At 40.5% G+C, this 18,139-nt stretch overlaps 2 protein-coding genes across 9 annotated transcripts in view; one reads left to right on the top strand and one right to left on the bottom strand.

Moving 5' to 3' along the window:
• Positions 1-261: 261 nt before the first annotated feature.
• On the top strand, positions 262-4,526 carry LSM8 (LSM8 homolog, U6 small nuclear RNA associated). Of its 2 annotated transcripts, XM_038153702.1 has the most exons (4): positions 262-346; positions 1,129-1,169; positions 2,533-2,660; positions 4,268-4,526. In XM_038153702.1, the coding sequence occupies exons 1-4, from the start codon at positions 316-318 to the stop codon at positions 4,356-4,358; spliced, it is 291 nt and encodes a 96-aa protein (XP_038009630.1). In that variant the 5' UTR covers positions 262-315; the 3' UTR covers positions 4,359-4,526. The 2 variants fall into 2 exon arrangements, with proteins under 2 accessions (XP_038009630.1, XP_038009629.1); XM_038153701.1 differs by lacking the exon at positions 262-346 and having other exon boundaries at positions 367-1,169.
• Positions 4,527-11,709: 7,183 nt separating this feature from the next.
• Positions 11,710-18,139, bottom strand: part of LOC119707980 (ankyrin repeat domain-containing protein 26-like) — a 47,418-nt gene continuing 40,988 nt past the window's right edge. For 6 of the 7 annotated variants that reach the window (XM_038153700.1, XM_038153698.1, XM_038153695.1 and 3 more), the window contains 2 exons: positions 14,302-14,347; positions 11,710-13,238 (listed from right to left, as the gene is read on the bottom strand). In XM_038153700.1, the coding sequence (XP_038009628.1) occupies positions 13,117-13,238; positions 14,302-14,347 (168 nt within the window). In that variant the 3' untranslated portion in view covers positions 11,710-13,116. Of the gene's footprint in view, positions 13,239-14,301; positions 14,348-16,043; positions 16,060-18,139 lie in introns of all 7 variants that reach the window. The other variant, XR_005258924.1, reaches the window with a different exon arrangement.

Here is an 18,139-nt window from a genome sequence, read left to right as displayed (position 1 = left end):
CACTAGTCACCGGTCTCCACGTGGACAAGGACTCTTTGACCTCGGCTCTTTGCCCGCGGCCGCGGAGAGAAGAATCGCTGCCGCAGGCGCTGAGGTCGGGACAGCCCTTCCCGCCTCCCGCCACACCGAGCCGCGCCCCGGCCGCTGCCATGTGCCGCGGAGGGGGCGCCGCAGCCCCCCCCGCGCGGCGCAGGCGATCGCTCGTTGGTACGGCCCTCTGCCGCCTCCGGAGCGCTTCCTGCCCCCCGCGCCTGCGCGGCCCGCGCGTCAGCGGCGCGCGCCGGAGGTGGCGGGCCCCGCGCAGAGCCGGCCGCCATGAGCTCCGCGCTGGAGAGCTACATCAACCGTATCCTCCGCCCGCCGCCCGCCCCTGCGCCCCGCCGGCCTCTCCTCGCGGGAGGTCGGCCTGGCAGGCCGCAGGCTCCGCGGAGCATGGGGTCCCCTGGAGCAGGCAGTGCTGCTGAGCTGTGCCCGTGAGGGGCGGGATTCGCGGTGGGCCTGCTCCCTTAAAGCGCTGTTAACGTGCGTTTAGATAACAGCTTCGCATCACTTGCTCAAAACCTGTGAGCTGGGTTCTCGCGACGCTTTTGGTGTTAGTTTTTTTGTGCTTCTTGTAACCCATGGGCGTTTTCAGTTTTATTCACAAATAGAAAGCTAGTAACCCAGAATTAGTCAAAATGATGAATATATGATCATCAAATTGGGATAATCACATGTTCAGGACCACGGGATGCAGAATACTAGCCTCGAGATCACCACTGCAGAGCTTTTTTTTTTTTTTAAGTTTTTTAAGGACTTAAAGTGTTTATGGAACTGATGTTTCCATTTTAAGGCAGTGCAGTTAGTAATGGGAAGAGAGGTGAGCTCAAATCTGTATTCTGTTTTTAAGGCTTTTCATGTTTGTGTATGACTGTCCATGGTTGGGTGAAGAGAGACTTTCAAGGAGATGTTAATGAAAAATACTGTATTGTCACATGTTAGTGTCAGCCATACTGCTTTAAAAAAATGTGCTGATAGGCATTTTATGCTCTAAATGGCTCATAAAAGCTGTATTACATATGAACGCTTCCAAAAATGTTAATGATTCTATTCCAGATATGACTAAATGTTTCCTTAATGAAATATCAGGTACTGTTGCAGTAATTACTTCTGATGGAAGAATGATTGTGGTAAGACTTTTTTTTTAACATTTTATTTTCCCCCATAAAGACTTCCCATCATGGCAGTAAAGAAGCTCTGTTGGATAGTCTCACATATTTACACTACTAAATTATACAGTGTAGAATAATTGCCATAGAGGTTAAGAAATAATTTTATGAACACTTACTGTTTCTTGCATGTGGTGTCAGCTTTCTTCCATTGATAATTTTGTGTGTGCAGATGCTCTGGCCTTTTTGTCAAATGGCTTTTGCTGTGGGAATACATCAAAAAATGCGTTCCTCTTCTGTTCAGTAGTTTAGTTTCTATCTAAAACATCCACTTTGTTCTGTAGGCTCTTCAGCTTCCTTGCTAAAACAATTTCTTCCCTATGGCTGTAGAAAAACATCAGCTGGAGAAGTGTTGTGGGCTTCTGTTTGTACCTGAAAACCTGAAGATAGGCCAACTTAATCTATTAGGCTATTTTTGGTTTTATTGCTTCTGCATTCTGGGGCTTTTTGTTCTTGCATCGCTTCCCCCATCTGTTATTCTTGTGTGTTTTGAGTGTAACTATGTAGTGTGATTGTTGCAGGAGGATTGTATCCTTCTGTCTGCACTTAGCTTTGTGCAGCCTCTGGAAAGAGAAAGCAGAAATCTGTTGGCTTCACCAAATCTGCTTGGCTGAAGTCACTCTGGTAAACTTTGTGTGTGTGCTACAAGATACTGCCTATCAATAAAGGTTTGAATGGAGTTGCTATCTATGACTCGTTGTTAGATGATAGCAAGGCATATTATGGCTGTTTGTAGGGCTGTTTTATGTGAGTTTGAATTTCCTAATCAATTAGTGGTGGTAAATTTATGTTAGCAATTTTCCAGACATACTTAAATGCCACAAAATCCTGTATTTTTAAGTTTTTTTAAAAATAATTTAGTAAACACAAGGTAATCTCCTTAAAGAGATACCACTTAAAATTGCTTATTAGGAATGGTTTCAGTATTGTTGTCCACAAGAATCTAAAGCTGTTTTTTGTTTATTTAATAATCTTTTTAATTTCTAGAAACATTCATACAAAAAAAAAACCAGTGTAGAAATAGTAAAATTGGTTGTCTAGAGGAACATTATTGATAAAATGAAAAAATTAATTTTTTTTTAGTAATAAAGCTTAAGCTTGTTGTGCCTTTTAGCACACAGTAACACATGGGTGCTTTTAAAAAATGGTTATTGCTTTTAAAATCTCATTCTTTAACTTTTGTGTTTAAGCCAAAGAGTAAAACCTGCATAGAACATCTGTTCTCCAGTACCTTTATTTTGCCACTCTGTTTAATATATCCTTGACAGCAAAGAGGAAATTTCTAAGGACAATGGCAATGTGCTTTTTTGTGTTTTTTTTTCAGGGAACACTCAAAGGTTTTGATCAGACCATAAACTTGATTTTGGATGAAAGCCATGAACGAGTGTTCAGTTCATCACAAGGAGTTGAGCAAGTGGTGCTGGGCTTATACATTGTAAGAGGTGATAATGTGTAAGTGTAGCATGTTTTCATTTAAATCCTTCCATGCAGACTTGGTGTGTGGATCACGTGTGCTTGTGTGTGTATATTTACAGATCCATAATCTTGTAAATCTTGATAGCCCCACACACCTTGCATCTTGGTGGGTAGCACTGAAAGTATTGTCAAAGCTGAAGGTGTTGAAAAGCTGTGTAGAAGTGACACTTGGGGACATGGCTTAGTGGTGGACTTGGCAGTGTTAGGTGAATGGTTGGACCTGATCTCTCCCGACAAATGACTGTGATTCTGTATTCAATAGCAAACTGCTTTTACAGAAGTGATTGCCTTGTAATGTTGAGATTGAAGATGATCTCAGGGCTGGAGCATCTCTCCTACAAGGACAAGCTGGGAGATGATGAAGGAAAAGACAGAATAATCACTAAAAAATGAGATAGAGCTTGTGTGCAGAAAGTCAGCAGTCTGGTATACAAAGCTGACTTGCAACAGTTTTGGTTTTTTTGGGGTTTTTTTTACTTTAGAGCAGATGTTCACAGTGAGCACTTTATAACCTGGAAAATCCTTGAAGGTTCTGACTTGACGGTGTAGCAAGTGTTGAAGCCAATGTAGTGATGTGTCAAATGCATGAGTTGGTATTTGATATAGAATTCCTTTACAAAATGGAAAGGAATGAGGGTGAAAGCTCATTGAGTGCGGAGGGAAGTAGCTGGTGTGCCAAACCCAGGGGAGGATTACAAGAGAAGTGGAAGAGGCCTGGTAAGTGGGCCAGCTTCAAAGATTACTTTTGCAGCAGCATTGTGAAACCAATGGCAAAAATGAGATTATTTTTTATCACAGCTGGGAGAAGAGTATGTTGCAGTGACCAGCACATGAGCCTGGACAGGACTTTTCATCTTCTAATTGTAACGGATACTTCTGTACAACAGAATGCCAAGGCTTAAATTGATATCTAGGTGCATTTATCTAACATCATGGAGAAAGTGGATCACTCTGAATACTTTCATCACTTTTGACCTAAACTTTTAAGAAAAACTAATTTGCCACATGTACAAATGTGGGACTATGTATGCCACTCTACCAGTAGCTTTTCATCCAGATAGTAAAAATGTGCATAAAACAGCAAAAAATGGTTTACTACTTCACTGTTTCATGATACAGTTGAAATGTATGATGAAAGACATCATCATACAGCCACGTTACTGAAATGTATTCAGAATATGCTTCTGTGATACAGAACTATTTTTGCATTCTTAACAAATTAAAACATTTTATTACAAGTAATAATTATGTATTCATGCAACTCTTCAGCATGCTGAAACTCAGTGTCCTTATAGGAAGACGTAAAAGGAATCAACAGCTAAGTAACAGTAACTTCAAAATACAGGACTCTCATGAAATAGGGAAGCTGTTGAAAAATAAAAGAAACAGTACATGGTACAAAGTACATTAGATATTCCAGTGTGCATCACTAGAAGCTTTCATGGAATAAACAGCATCAATCAGAAGTTGGTATAGTTCAGCAGGAAGTAAGGCTTGTTAGAAGATAAAATACAGCTTCTGTTGTAGAACTGTGTGATTTGCTTTCAACAAATAATAACCTGATTTATTTTTTTTAATTGCAGTGCTGTGATTGGTGAAATTGATGAAGAGACAGATTCTGCTCTTGACTTGGGGAATATTCGAGCAGAACCTTTAAACTCAGTTGTGCACTGAAAAGATAAAAATGCACAGGGACTTTGTAAATCTTTGGTTGTACAGACCTGTTTAGCAATGTGGACAGTTTTGACAAATTATGTTTAATTTGTTTAGTCACCAGTTTTTTATTATGAACATGTTGTAGTTTTGCATGTAAATTAAAGTTTCTACATTTTGCTAAAGATACTTTTATTGAATTTCTTTTGGGATTTCATGCTGCATAATTTCACTGGGAAACGCAATCAGTATCAGTGATGGTCCTGATACTGTGTATGTATACCTTGTTCTTAAAATAAGATCTCATTCCTGAAGGTAAACCAAGGTTTTTTTAAGTTAACCCAGGATTATTTGAAGGTAGATGTGTGACAGTCACTTCAGCCATCTCTAAATGTAGTTGTGGCTGTATGTAGAAAACTAATTTTTTTGTGTATGTGTGCAGTGCAGAAAGGAAGAATGTTAAAAGCTTTCACAGTAAAATTAATGACTTATGCACATAGTACTTTTTTTTGTGGTGTCAGACCTTGCTGTTCCCCAAGACTCCACTGGAGGTGCAGGAATTTGTAATGCCTTAATCCTTGCAGATAAATTGGAGAAACAGACTTTTGAGCAGGAACAAAAAAACCCAAATGCATGCATTTATTTGAAGCCCATTAAATTCCAGACCAGCTCATTCTCTGTCTTTACCTTTCAGCAGCTGTTTTCTTGCTCAAAATTTGGATAAGACCTACAGAAAGAGAATTTTGTGTTTGCTAATGTGTGAGCATTAGAATGTAGTTCAGAAGACTCAGAAGTACTTTTGGTATGTAAATTATTTATTTTGAAAGAAATTTGCCTTAATATTGACTATAAGGATCCCATGTAACAATGATCACATACCGACCTCTTGTACATCAGCCACAGCCAGGCTGAGTGGGACAAGCTCTGTGCAGCATAGGGTGTTGGATGCCATAGCAGCATGAGGTCTGTACTCTTGAACAAAGCTCTTTTTGTTCTCCAGTGTCCCACAGGTCCAGTATTTTCCCCCTGTATATAAATGTGCTGTCAAAACAAACAAAAAGGAATTTTAATGTGCATATTAGGAGGTTTTATACTAATTTTAATATTAAGTGGGATTTGGTACTTTTCATTGCAAGTTCACTGTTTGGGAACCAAATACATTGGAGTGAAGATACTTGTTTTCCATAAAATGTGTCCATTCTTGTAGCTTCCACCTTTGTTTTCTAAGATTGTTCTTGGTGGAGCACATGAAGCCCAGCAAACCTTTTTTTGCCTTTATCCATCTTGAGATCTAGTGTGTTGTGTTCTGTCCACATTTCTTCTGGGAACTGCTGAGCAAACATTGAATAAGTCAAATTAGGGTTTTCCTGTGATCGCCAAAGTCAGTGCTAACTGGCTATAATTGATTGTGTCAAGAGAATCAGTTTCATTAAACAGTCAAGAAAAAAGCCTTTTTGCTACTGAAATGCTGATACCTTCACAAGAGAAAAGAAAGTATAGGAACTGAATTGTATTGATAAAGAATATTAGGTGTTTTAGAGCTCAGCAAAAAATGTGGAGGCAAAGAGTGGAGTCAGGATGAGCAGATTGTTAATGCACTACTTATTGGATGTATTAGGAGAGTTACAGTTGAAACATGGATTGACTACTTCTAGTAGCACTGGAAAAACTTTGGAAATATCTTATAGCTGAGAAATTATGTTTGAAGATTAATCATGGAATGCTAATGCGTTTTGGAGACCATCTACCTCAGACACATTGTTTGCAATGGTGAAGGGATCGAAGCCAGTAGGCTTAGTCAGAAGGGATTTCTTAAAATCAAATGTAGGACTTGATAATTCTTTTAAAAATTTTAAGATGCAGTTAAAGCTTTGTGAACTTTCAGGAACTCCAAGCTATAGTGGCTAACCAGGTACCTGTAAGTATAGAGAAATCACTCAGTAGAACAATATTTAATGCATGAAGTTAATTATAACCAATCTGAAAGAGCATTTTCATTGAATCAAGATTGTGTTACAGTCTAGGCTAAAAAACATCACCAATGAGAATCTTCATTTATGAAAACAGTGACATAAATTAAAGATGGGAAAAATCAATGCAATTGAAACCACGAAGTGTACATAGACTAGGCCTAGCACTAGTGATTCTGAAGAGTGTTAATCCCCAGAGGAACAGTGGGGTGGAAGCTCAGCACATTAAAGCCTGTGTATGTGTCTTCACACTAGGGGAACTCTGCATGAAAAGGTACAACAGGGTAAATAAAGCAGAGCTGAATTTTTGAGAAGAAAACTCCTCAGATGCTGAAAAGGTATGAAAGAGGACTGGGTGGAATGAGAAAAGAGCACCATAGATAACAGTTCTGTGTTGAGCAGGGCTATGTTGATCGCTGTTTGCCAGCTGGCTGGGTTGAAGGATCTCCTATTTAACACTGATTGCAGAAATGTAGCAAAGCAAAATTTCTCCTGGGAGATAAGTAGTATTGTCTGCAAAAAGCCTTTGCTTTATTCTTCCTGGAGAGACAAGTACTCTCAACAAAAAAAAAGAGTAACTCTTTCTGGAACTGAAGGTACTCCCTAAGAATTCTGACTGTTGGTGCCTTAAGACTGTCAGCTAGTTCCATGGGTTACATGGAGAGCCCTGCTGAGATCATGAATACTTTTTTCCTGAAACTGTCTTCCTGCAATGAGCCTAGATTAAATATTCACTAAATAACAGGGGCTATTCAATAAAATCCAGTGAGTCCTTGCAGAGTAATAAACATACTATACAAAAATAAGAAGGGCAGAGAAAGGTGATACTAAGGCCAAAAGGAAGTAATGCTGAATTGGAGGTAATTGTCATATGGCATTAAATTTCCTGCATTGTCAGAGGTTGGTCACTTCCTCCTTTTGTTTGGTTAGTAGAGATCTTAGAGTGAAAGGACAACTCTACACTAGTAGTGGAAAAATCCTCCAGTGAAATGAATGAGCTGGTTTATCAAGAGATTAAGTAAATTTGGTGTGCATGAAGAAACACAGAAACTATCTTCTGTGGTCCAAGGGCAATTTCTCTGACTGCAATCCACGTTAAATTTACCTCCATGTCCCTTTCACATACTTGCAATCAAAGTGCTTCAAATATTGTGTGGCCTGCAAGCACGTTACTGGCTGTACTGGATTGAAGGAACACGGATACTGTTTGGAGGATGTAATCCCACAATGCACAATTTCTGTACAACTTGACCTTTCCTATCAGCTATAGCCCATTGTCCTTAGCTCTGGAGGTAGTGTTTGTTCTTCAATCCATTTTATAAGTAAACACTGAGATACACGTCAAATACTCGGTGCTAGAACTGAAGATGAAGTGCAGCTTGATGGTATTTATCTCATGGCCACTACTGCTTTTGTAGCAGATGTTCCAGATCTCTGTGCCTGAGTAGGTGTTTTGTACCTGTGGCAACACAATTCCACCAATCAGCCTCTGCTGCGTGCTGCTGCACTCTGCTAAGAATTTTATTCTGCAGATTAATACAGAAATTATCCTTAAATACCAGGGTTGTGTTCTCCATGCATTGGTATGAAAGGATTTAATTTATTCCATTGTTAATGACAAATTCTAAGTCATGGGCTGTTGCTCCTTTAGGAATTAAATTACAATGACAACAGCACTTCTCAAGAAGGTGAAGCCTCAGTTGAAGATACTTGGAAACTGAATGTGAGTTATGGCTGTTAGAACACCAAGGTGTGTTTGCTAGTTATATTTGGTCTATGATACATTTGTGGCACCTGTGTATGCTACTCTACTAATTTTTACTAATGGATTCTTATTTCTGCTTTCTAATTGAGAGAGCTGCAGCTTATTGATAAGAATGATGAAAATAATTCAGTGGAGTAAGTGGAACTTGAAGTAGCCAGAAAAACTGTGTCATATCAATTGGTTTTAACTTCTCCATTGCTTAAATAATAAGGCATTATAACTTCAAGTATCAGGTATTCATGGGCAAACAACTCTGAAACCCAGATGTGCCAGAAGTTCAGGATTGTTGAGGTGAGGGAGGGAAAGCTTGTACCAGACCTAGATTAAAAATACATGACAGAAGATAGTAAAGAGCCAGGTATTTGCTCTGGAAATCCTGTTCCTGATGGCCTCTCTCAGAGTGCTGTATTTTACCTTAGGGTCCTTTTCAGGGGCCTCTTTTTCTGTAATTTTTCCAGTACTGGCAGAAATGCTGATATTTCTTACATCAGTAGCATTTTCCCTGAAGGAAATAAAGGCTCCACTGACGCAGGTGAAAACCAAAGCTGAAAACACAATAGCATTCAGACTTTTGCCAAAACCTGCTTACTAGCCATGAAAGCAGGACTTATCTACTTGTTAATGTTCCTTCCTGGAGCATTGCGGCACGTTCCAGGAGCTCTGGAACTTGCTTGGAACAATGTGCTGCTGCCGTTCAGCCTTACATCAGTAACAGTGCCACCGGATGCCAGGTTTCACTCAGTGCTCGACTTCTTTCCGGCTCCTTGCACCGTTAGATAAAAGGCTTTCATTGCTTTAGAGCAAGCACATGTGCATGTACTGCTTTTGTCTGCTGAAACCTCTTCAATGGCTTTCCTGCCATCTTGTTTTATACTCTAGGTTTATTTTATCTTTGGTGTCGAATCCAGCAGTGATGATTACAGTGCGTAAAAATGGGAGTGGAAATTGTTCAGTGGAGAAATTGAAGAAGTTGGACCTGAAGTACTCTAATGCATGAAAAATAGAAATAATTAGGATAGAAACCTGCTGAATGTGAACAAAGTTGGGCTTTACAGCAATAGTCATTGTAGTGAAATTCTCTTAAACAGGTACAGTTACTGTATCTGTATAAATCATTCATCTTATAAGAAATACTGAGAAATTGTGAGAAAACATTTTCTATGTAGAAGTATTTTAAAGCACTGGAATCTTATATGGAAGCTTCCTATCCTAAAATGGTACTTTTCAATTATGGTTATTGTTTTGTATTTTTGTGCTTAAATTTTTGGTAATTCTCACTTGTGTAATTTTCAGACTTCATCTCTGTTTATGATGCAGGGGGAAACCTGTATGCACATAAATTGCTGTCATGTTTCTGCAAATTGGCCAGAGCTGCTGGTGCTGTATGGCTGGGGTCTGCAGCACTGACACTGATGAACATGTGTGTGATGGAGAGACCTTTGATACAGGGGATGGGTTGGCTTGCATTCAAAGCCATGTGCATGCAAAAGACCAAGAAAAAACATGCAGCAATAAACCCCCTAGCTATCTATAATTGTTGCAAATTTGATTTATAGCATTTCCAATTAATAAAACCATTTCTTGCCAACTGCCACGTAAATACCACCTCATCTGTACCATTTCATGCATACAGACCAAATGTCTAGCTCTGTTTTGCACTGAGTTACAAGACTGAACAGAAGCCAAGGCAGGAAGTGATAATGGCTAAGGAGCTGATGCTGATTGAAAATGTGTGATGCTGTGGAGGAAACATCAGACAATAGAACCTCAGTCAGTTTGGAAACAGATTTAAAAACCAGCACATTAGGATGTAAACAGTCAATAGGACTGGGGCCAGCCTTTCTCCTAACAATCAGATCATTAGCAGTAGGAGCGTGCAGAATGATTTCCATTATTAAAGTGCAAAACCCACGACCGTGTGTGCTCATCAGTGCTGAACGGAAGCAGCCTTCTTGCTTTTTGCTGTGTTTCTTCTACAGGTTGTCCTAACTCATCCTGGATACAAGAGTCAGGCGTAAGTGCAGTTTAGATCTAGGAAGTGCAAATAGTCAAGGACTTTGAAAAGAAAGGTTTAAGATTATTTTGTGTAACTGTAATAAGGTAGGATCACTCTGGAATTGCGCTTCTGATTTTCAAGACAGCTTCTGTGAAAAGTCATCAGCTCACATTCAATTAAAATTGTCAGGATCCAAGTGGAAACAGTCTCTGGTTGGAAATGGAACAGAGCGATTGCTGTAATTTAAGTGATGATCATTATGTGGCTGAAGGGGACAGCTTCCTGATTTGTCTAGAGACTAGTTTAGCTTCTTGCATCATTTGTAACATCCATGAAGTAATTTTGAGTTTTATGCTGCATCTTCTGATTGCACCATTTAACAGAAGTCGTCAATGCAGAAAGGAGTAAGAAAGGCAAACATTAATATGTTTGTATGTATCCATTTCCTTTATGGATAAGACATGCACAGTGTTTTATAACTACATGTATGTGTCAATAGTTTTGAGTTTGGTTCTAATTATGCTTTTTCTGAGTTTCAACAGCAAAGTGCAGATGGCAGCAAAATGGCCCTTAGCTAAAAGGGAATTACCAGGCTACCCTACTGTTAATGCCACTCTCCAACACACAGGTATGCCTGAGCAATGCCCTCCATCGTCTTGGGTCGTTAAGCAGCAGAGCATTCGTTATGAAAGTACTGAAGCTCCCATGCTGTCTGCCATAGGCCACCTGAGCCCTAGTAATTTAATGAAGTGAGAAACTTGTAAGATGACAAAGCTTCTACTACAGGACACATTTGCCTGGCCTCTGGCTGTTAAGATCTGACCAGTTATTAAAATTATTAGAGACAAGCCGCTGTCTGACTAGAGGTGCAAGCGAGACCGTATGCCAAAGGCATTAGTACAGATTTTTATTTATCAGTAAATGTGAGGTAGAGAGAGAGAGAGAGGCAAAAGACAAGTGGAGGAGGAGAGAAGGGAGACTGAGAAATAGAATAACCATCAGAAGTATCGCCACCCCATAGATTCCAATGAGAGCCTGTTGGTTCTCTTGTCTTGCTGGCAGTTGCAGTCCTGTTGATGTGGTGGTTGCAGACTGTACCCATCACGTGGGGAGAAAAGAGCTCACAAAACACCAGGTCCATGGGGTTTCTAGTAGCTGAGGCTAAGTGGAAAAGCCCCTGTAGTTCCCCTGGATGATGCAGTACTGGATCATGGGACATTCCATGAGTCATTGACATCTTCTAAGGTGTTGCAGCCAATTAATCATGGCCCATCAGCTGAGATAAATACGTTCATCCTATGGTACTTCAGAAGGGAGTTCTCACAGCTGAGCCATTATGTACGGGAAGATACTGGCATGGTAAGAAGGACTATCCCACTTTGCAGGATTTGCCTCTTATCAGCCTCTTCCCTTATCTGCAAACCCAGTTTGTAGGCTCAGGTGTGCACACCCACCTGCACTGGGGAGGCCGCTCTGCATCACTGGCCAAGCACCCAGCTGATGGTTTGAGCCAGTCATGTGTAGCAGGCCAGTCTCTTACAGGGGGACAGGCAAGGTGCAGCTGAGAGCACTGCAGAGTTCTGTGAGCAGGGGAGGGGTGGAAAGCAGTGTCAAGAAGAGGAACAATAAAACAAAGCCATGTTCTAGACTGCAAAGTTTATTAAATATCAAGTTCAATTAAATACAGTGTAATAGCTTCACAAAAATGTATTCATATAAAAAGGAAGGGTGTTACAGCAGCATTTAATGCTTTTCTCACTATCTGTTTACTCAAGTCCTTAAAATAGTGGGTAAAACCCTAAAATTCTTTCAGTATTGATTCATCTCAGTACAATTATTCTTACTTTTCCAGAACTGGGACTTTGTTCTATACTCTGCTGGTGACTTTTGCAGATGGGAAATGACAACACACATCTTAATTAAAAGCCAGTAACTCCCTGAAATAAGTAAAATTGCTTATATAGTTGCTATCAATTTTCCACCACATCTGGGCTACAGACACCATATCATCAGCTGCTAGCAGCAACAAAAAGATTGGGTATCCTATCACAAAAGTTCTGGAGAGTACTGAGGAGTGTTGATAATATTAATGCTCCTTTTCTACCCCTCCCACGGAAAGTGTTTTCAGGTGTACCATAAGTGTTCAAGGAAGAGCTGCAAAAGTCTGAAGCTGCAGCAATTTTTAATACAGAAATCAACACTAATACCATGAGAGGTACTGAGTTTGAATATCCCTCATGATATTCAAATGTACTGTGACAGTGACTGATCATGAGGCAGGTTGCCTATAGAGGCTTTGGAGCCTCCATTTTTTCAGTAATTAAAAAACCAACACAGATCTGGGAAGCTAGCTAAAGGTGGTGCTCCTGGAGCAGGAGGGCTAGAAAAAATAGCCTCCAGAGGTCCCTTCCAACCTCACTCATTCCGTGATACAAAATAAAAATACCAAAAAAGACCATAAAACAAGTCTTGGCACTACTACACACAGTCATTTTAAACTTATGTTGCATAAAGTGACAACAATGTAAAGTGCCCTTTTCTCCAGCTGGAAGTAGAGCCTCTCATTCTTTCACTCTAAGTTAATTAGCAGAACTTAGTACCGCATCAGGATTGAAGCACTGGGCTCAAAGAACATCAGATGATGTCCTAAGCACTGAAATAACACTGGAGAACTTACAAACACATTGAGGGAAAGGATTAAACAGAGCAAAGGGAATGCTTTTGCTAAAACACAGAACACGAATAATGCAACATAATGAAGCTACTGTAAGAGAAAACATTTCTGACAGTTGTGTCAAGCTCAAGAATCCAGATCAGTCAATCTCCTGGACAGAAAAAATGGATGTGGTTCTTATTGTGAGTGCAAAAGAAACCAGCTATGCAGAAAAAAACCAACAGATGGGTGCACTGTGCTTGACATCCATTTAATGGAGTTTATATTCAGACTGCAATGAACAAGTTTTCACATCTGAACTGGGGAGAAGGGAAACCATAGATGTGCTTTCTATAAAAGCAAAAAGGGTTCAGAGCCTTTCCATAGCATTTCATTCAAATCATGTAATTTTTGGTTAAAACATCACGGTACTCCTCTATTGCTCTGCAAAGGGGATCCTGGTCCACATGAAGGTTTTTGGAAGATCCAGCACATCCAGTTTCAAGTTCAGCAGTGGCTGAGGGGAAAAGAGACAAGATTTCTTATGTTACTTCTATAGCAGACAGGGAGAAATAAGGCACTGCAAGAGTTGAGAGTCTGCATAACTCAAGAGTCTGCAATACCAAACAAGACTTTAAAATTTCCAAGGACACCTAATAAGGGAAGAGCTGGGCACAAAGGAAGAAACACATTTTGTGCACATTTGTGTATCAGTCAACCGCATTTTTAAAGCTAGTGACAGCTAGAGGCTACACACTGAGCATCCTGTGGGACTCCACACGCCTCCAGTGGCCCTTAACAGTGCTTCTTAATGCAGACCCTGCAGAGCTCTTCAACCTGAAGTCTGCTTTCCTTAAATGTTCAAAGCCATGCTTTATTACAACACTACAACTACAGAGCTGCAGTCCCTGCAAAGCAGTGACTCTGGAGGACCAGCTAGCATGAAGCAAGTGGATTTCCTCTTTGCACACCTGGCCTCAAGTTACAGAGCGTGTTTTATGCTCCGTGTTGCAAGCACTGAACTCATGTTTGCCTAAACACTACTGAACCGTCTCTTCCTAAAGAAATGCTGTCTTTTATCCCTGATCATGTTCTTCTTAATTATTCAAAACAAGACTGACTGCAACACCTAAGCTACAAAGACAAGCCATGAATCACAGCAAGAAAAATCAAGATCTAACAGCAGAGAATACGTACAGTATGGTTTAGTACTGAATGCAATTCATGTACAGGGAAGAAAGGGATGGCTGAAGTCTATAAAGATCTCTAAAAATCTGGGGGCTTCTTTGATGATTTTGCTGGAGATTAACTCTAGTGAATAGCAACTTCCTCCAAGTGTTTCTGAGTGGAGCAGTGGATGAATTTTCTTTTTGCTTGTTTTTTCCTAGGCAAGTGCATAACATTCTATGCAGTATTTTGGGAAGCAGGCATTTTTCACATTCAAGTCTAAAGTAGAGAGCTTGCAGAAAAAAATCTCTGTACTTAACAGAAGTTGAAAATAATGGCTTGCAAGCCATAGAAGAAGCCAAGAAATAGACACCTTTTCCCTTAATAACACTCCAAATGTAATGACACATTACCTTCTTTCAGTTCCTTAGTGATTTTTTCATCCAGTTCCTGTCGTACCTAGAATTATACATCAAATATACAGTTAAGACATAATACACATAATATGACCCAAATGTAACTGCTAAACTTTCTAAAACATTCTTACATCCCATGGACAATGTGATAAAACCTAAAAATATCATCCCCAATGGAGATGATGGCCTGTGATGGCTAAGAAGATGCGAAGGCCCTGGACCACATGAGCTATGTGGAAAGGTGAGAGAGCTGTGACTGTTTCAATGCTGGAGTAGACAAAGCTCAGGTGACCTTGTTTGTGTGTATTAACTACCAGGGGCGTGGGGTAACAGAGATGGAGCCAAACTCTTCTCAGTGGTACCAAAAGAACAACTCTCCCCAAGCCTCAAGTTTTTTTGAAGCATGGAAATAAAGCCAACACATGGATTTCTCTGAAAAGGACGGAAAAGGTCTTTGAATGAAAATACACCTTTGAGGACTGACAATATTTCCACTTCTCCTCTGGAGAAGACGTGAAGTACCAAGGACTAAACAACAGGCCCTAAAGAGGCCTCAACAATTGGCCCTTAGATGAACCTTCCAACCAAATGTTATTTTTATATCTCTGCTCATTAACCAAGTGTTACATGTGTGCATTATTGGCAGAACATGTATCTACCTTTCCACATCTACAAACTAGATGAGGCCATATCTGGCCTAACCAAGGGGGTATAGGATCAAAGACTTGAATTCTCCTTCAGCCCTGGCCAGGTGCTGGGAGAAAGCCAACAGGTGAATGAAATTACACATTATGTCAGCTTGTTTGTTTAACAGTATAAAAGCTGGGCTATTTTCACAGCAAAGTTGGGGAATCCTGGTAGCCTGCAAGGTGGATGCACCACGGGAGTTCCCATTTACCTTGGTTCTCCAGTCCTTCACTGTGACACCTTCCCCTGACAACTGAGGTGCCTCAGACTTGGATTATGGCAAAGTACTGGAGTAACTGGTGATGTATCTTTCTTTATCACCATAGGCATTCTTTTGTAGTAATCATTAGGTGCATTGCAGAGCTTGTCCTTTATAATTCTTTGCTAATGATTATATGCTTTGCTTAGCTGAGCATATCCTTCCAGAATTCACTGCAGTTTCACATTACAGTAAATTCCACTATTCCTCAAGTCAGTGTCTGTGTCCTGAGCAGGTATCTCTCACTGCTTAGCTCTTCAGGCAGTAACATACTGGGTCACTTGCAGCAGTCACCACCTCAGTAATTCAGTTTCAGGAGGTGATGTTCATTTACTGCTTACTCACAGGGCTTCTTGAGCACACAGTGAGCTGGATCCTCCAAGACTCCATGAGATGATACTCAGGGTCTAGGAACTCGACTTCAGAGCAGTACTGCTACTGCACACACAACTGCTGTTGCTACCCAGACCTTCTTGACTGTCAGAACAGGCAAGGGTGGTAAAGAGCCTTCTCCTCTAGTTTAACCAAGTTCCATCAGAAGAGGTGAAATCCATACACACGGTGCCATCTTACAGAAGCTGAGCTACCACAGAAGCCATAACTTCACAAAGACACAAAGCACAGAACTACTGGGCAGCAAGTCCCTCTTTTACTCAAGAGAAACCAGCAAGTTCAAAGTGGCTCCAGCTTTAGGCCAATGTGAATGCCTCAGTAGGTTTGAATCAAACCTAGCAGCATAAATAGACAAAACATTTGCAATAGCACCCAAGGTTAAACAGTACAGGCTACAAACCTTGTCATATATCTGGCTGCAAAGAAGAGAGACATATTTTTGATTAAGGATCTGAAGATGAAAGACAAACAGCCTTAAGTTCAAAGGTCTTCAGTGAGACACAAGAACATGGCCTACATGTACATGAGGCAAGGAAAAAAGCTCACAATAGAAAGACCACTAAAATACAAGAAGGCAGCTGGAAAATGAAACCAGAAAAGGAACAGAAGTTGAGAGAGAGCGTAGGGAGCTGACATTCCCTTTCTCACATTATGTAGGGAAACTGGTTTCATAAATGCACCACTTCACACTGGTTGCAGCTAGCAAGAGTTCACTATTCTTTTCTACATCAAGACACCCACGTTCATTTGCAGCAGCCTTTGGCACAGCTGTTAGGATGGAAGCTTGACAGTTTGTAAGTATAACAAGTGGCCTTGAGTCCCAAAATCTTCTTGCAATACTTGCAGCAAGTAGACAGACATTCTCTGCCTTGGGCTATGCACTACATTTCCAAATTCTGGTACACAGACCACCAACAATACTTCCTATTTATGACTCAGAGAGGGAAGACCTGGTTTTAAGACTTCCCTGAACACACTGAACATTGAGGTACTCGAGGCTACAGGTGGTGCCATGACAGTCTCAGTTGTTCCCTAACTGGTGATTTCAGGAAGACTTATCACAATAGAATGTGCAGCTCAATTTAGTATGAAGGCAGATAAATTCACAGCAGGAAATCTGAGTCCCAGACACCACCCTTCTGCTTTCATTGACAGAAATCTGGCATGCTGAGATTTCCATCTTTCTCTTAAAAGAACCTGGTTGAAATGGTAAGAAATAGGTACATTTTCTGTGGGTATAGCAGTTGTTTGTCTCACCCTTATTTAAGGAAGAAAACTTCAGAATTTGATACAGTATTAGAGCTCAAAGGGAATCCTAAGAAGACAAACTGTGTATAGTGAGAGTGAATTATCCTCGGCTCCTCTGGTGACAACAACCATAGGTTGTGATCAAGAGCAGAGAGAACTTCAGGGGACTAAGTCCTACCAACAAAACTGCACTAGGAAGGAAAAATATTGGTATAGAAGCCCCCAAATTAAGAAGAAAGTACTGGACATCAGTAATTGAAGACTGGGAAAATGTCATACATAATTGTTCAACAACTTCCTTGAGAGTATGCTCAAAGCTGTGAGACACACATGCTCTGGAACGAAACTCTATGGGTGCTCTTGAAGTCAGGACACTGAGAGGGAACAGTATCACCATTCTCAGATCTAATGCAGACTTGTCTTGGAATCAGCTCAAATATTTTTCACAAGTAGATTTGGAAGCATTTTTCAAAAAGCATTGAAGAGGCCTACACAGCAGTTTGAACTACATATCTGTATTAGCAGCTGTATAAAACAATGAGCCACGAAATAGCCTGGAGAAATATTTCATTTCTGTAATTAGATTTCCCTACTTAGGGGAAGGCAGCAAACCCATGAAGGTGTTCTATCTTGATACTGACAAAAATTTAAGATTCTCAGAGAGTCCCAGTGTCTTCTGGAAAATGAAAATGGAAAGGACTATCTGAAAACTGTAGCTGTAATTGAGTTTTAAGAAGCACTGAATACTCCCACTTTCTTTCTCTTCACTGTCTGTCTTCTTCATTCTTCTCCAAAAAAGCCAAAACTGTTAAGCTTTTCCTTGTAACCTAGGGCAGCTTTTTTTGCCTAGAAAAGGAATGGTTTCCTCGTTTGCCTTTTTTTTTTTAATGTCTTGATCCTATCTGTCCTTTCTTTCCCTCTCTTGTTCTGTGCTCCCTAGCGCTCTTGGTCTGCTCTTTATTTCCCTTTCAAAGTGGGTCCCTGAATTTTCCTTCCTTTCTAGTGCTTGTATGCAGAATAGCCCCTGCAGATGACACAGTACTAACAACTTCATGAGTTCTTTCAGTAATGTCTGTCCACCTCTGCCCTCAAACGAGTGTTCATGGCTACACAGAGAAGTTCATCTCTGCAACTGCCACAGCTACACATTTCCAATGCTGCTTTGGTGCCATCTGTTCTCTTGGCTTGTTTTTGTAGAACAGGTGCTCTATGTAGACACATGGTTCTTTCCAATGAGGGGGGACCATC

The sequence above is a fragment of the Motacilla alba genome, chromosome 1A (genome assembly GCF_015832195.1).
Source record: "Motacilla alba alba isolate MOTALB_02 chromosome 1A, Motacilla_alba_V1.0_pri, whole genome shotgun sequence".
NCBI classification, from domain to species: domain Eukaryota; kingdom Metazoa; phylum Chordata; class Aves; order Passeriformes; family Motacillidae; genus Motacilla; species Motacilla alba.
The sequence above is the reverse complement of the archived record's forward strand: the minus strand, read 5'-3'. Positions and strand labels throughout refer to the sequence as shown.

Excerpts from the sequence above, each read along its gene's own strand:
- LSM8 (XM_038153701.1), top strand. The coding sequence starts at position 1,059 with ATGAACGCTTCCAAAAATGTTAATGATTCTATTCCAGATATGACTAAA. Across the intron at positions 1,170-2,532 it reads CTGATGGAAGAATGATTGTG|GGAACACTCAAAGGTTTTGA; the intron begins GTAAGACTTTTT and ends TTTTTTTTTCAG. Across the intron at positions 2,661-4,267 it reads ATTGTAAGAGGTGATAATGT|TGCTGTGATTGGTGAAATTG; the intron begins GTAAGTGTAGCA and ends TTTTAATTGCAG.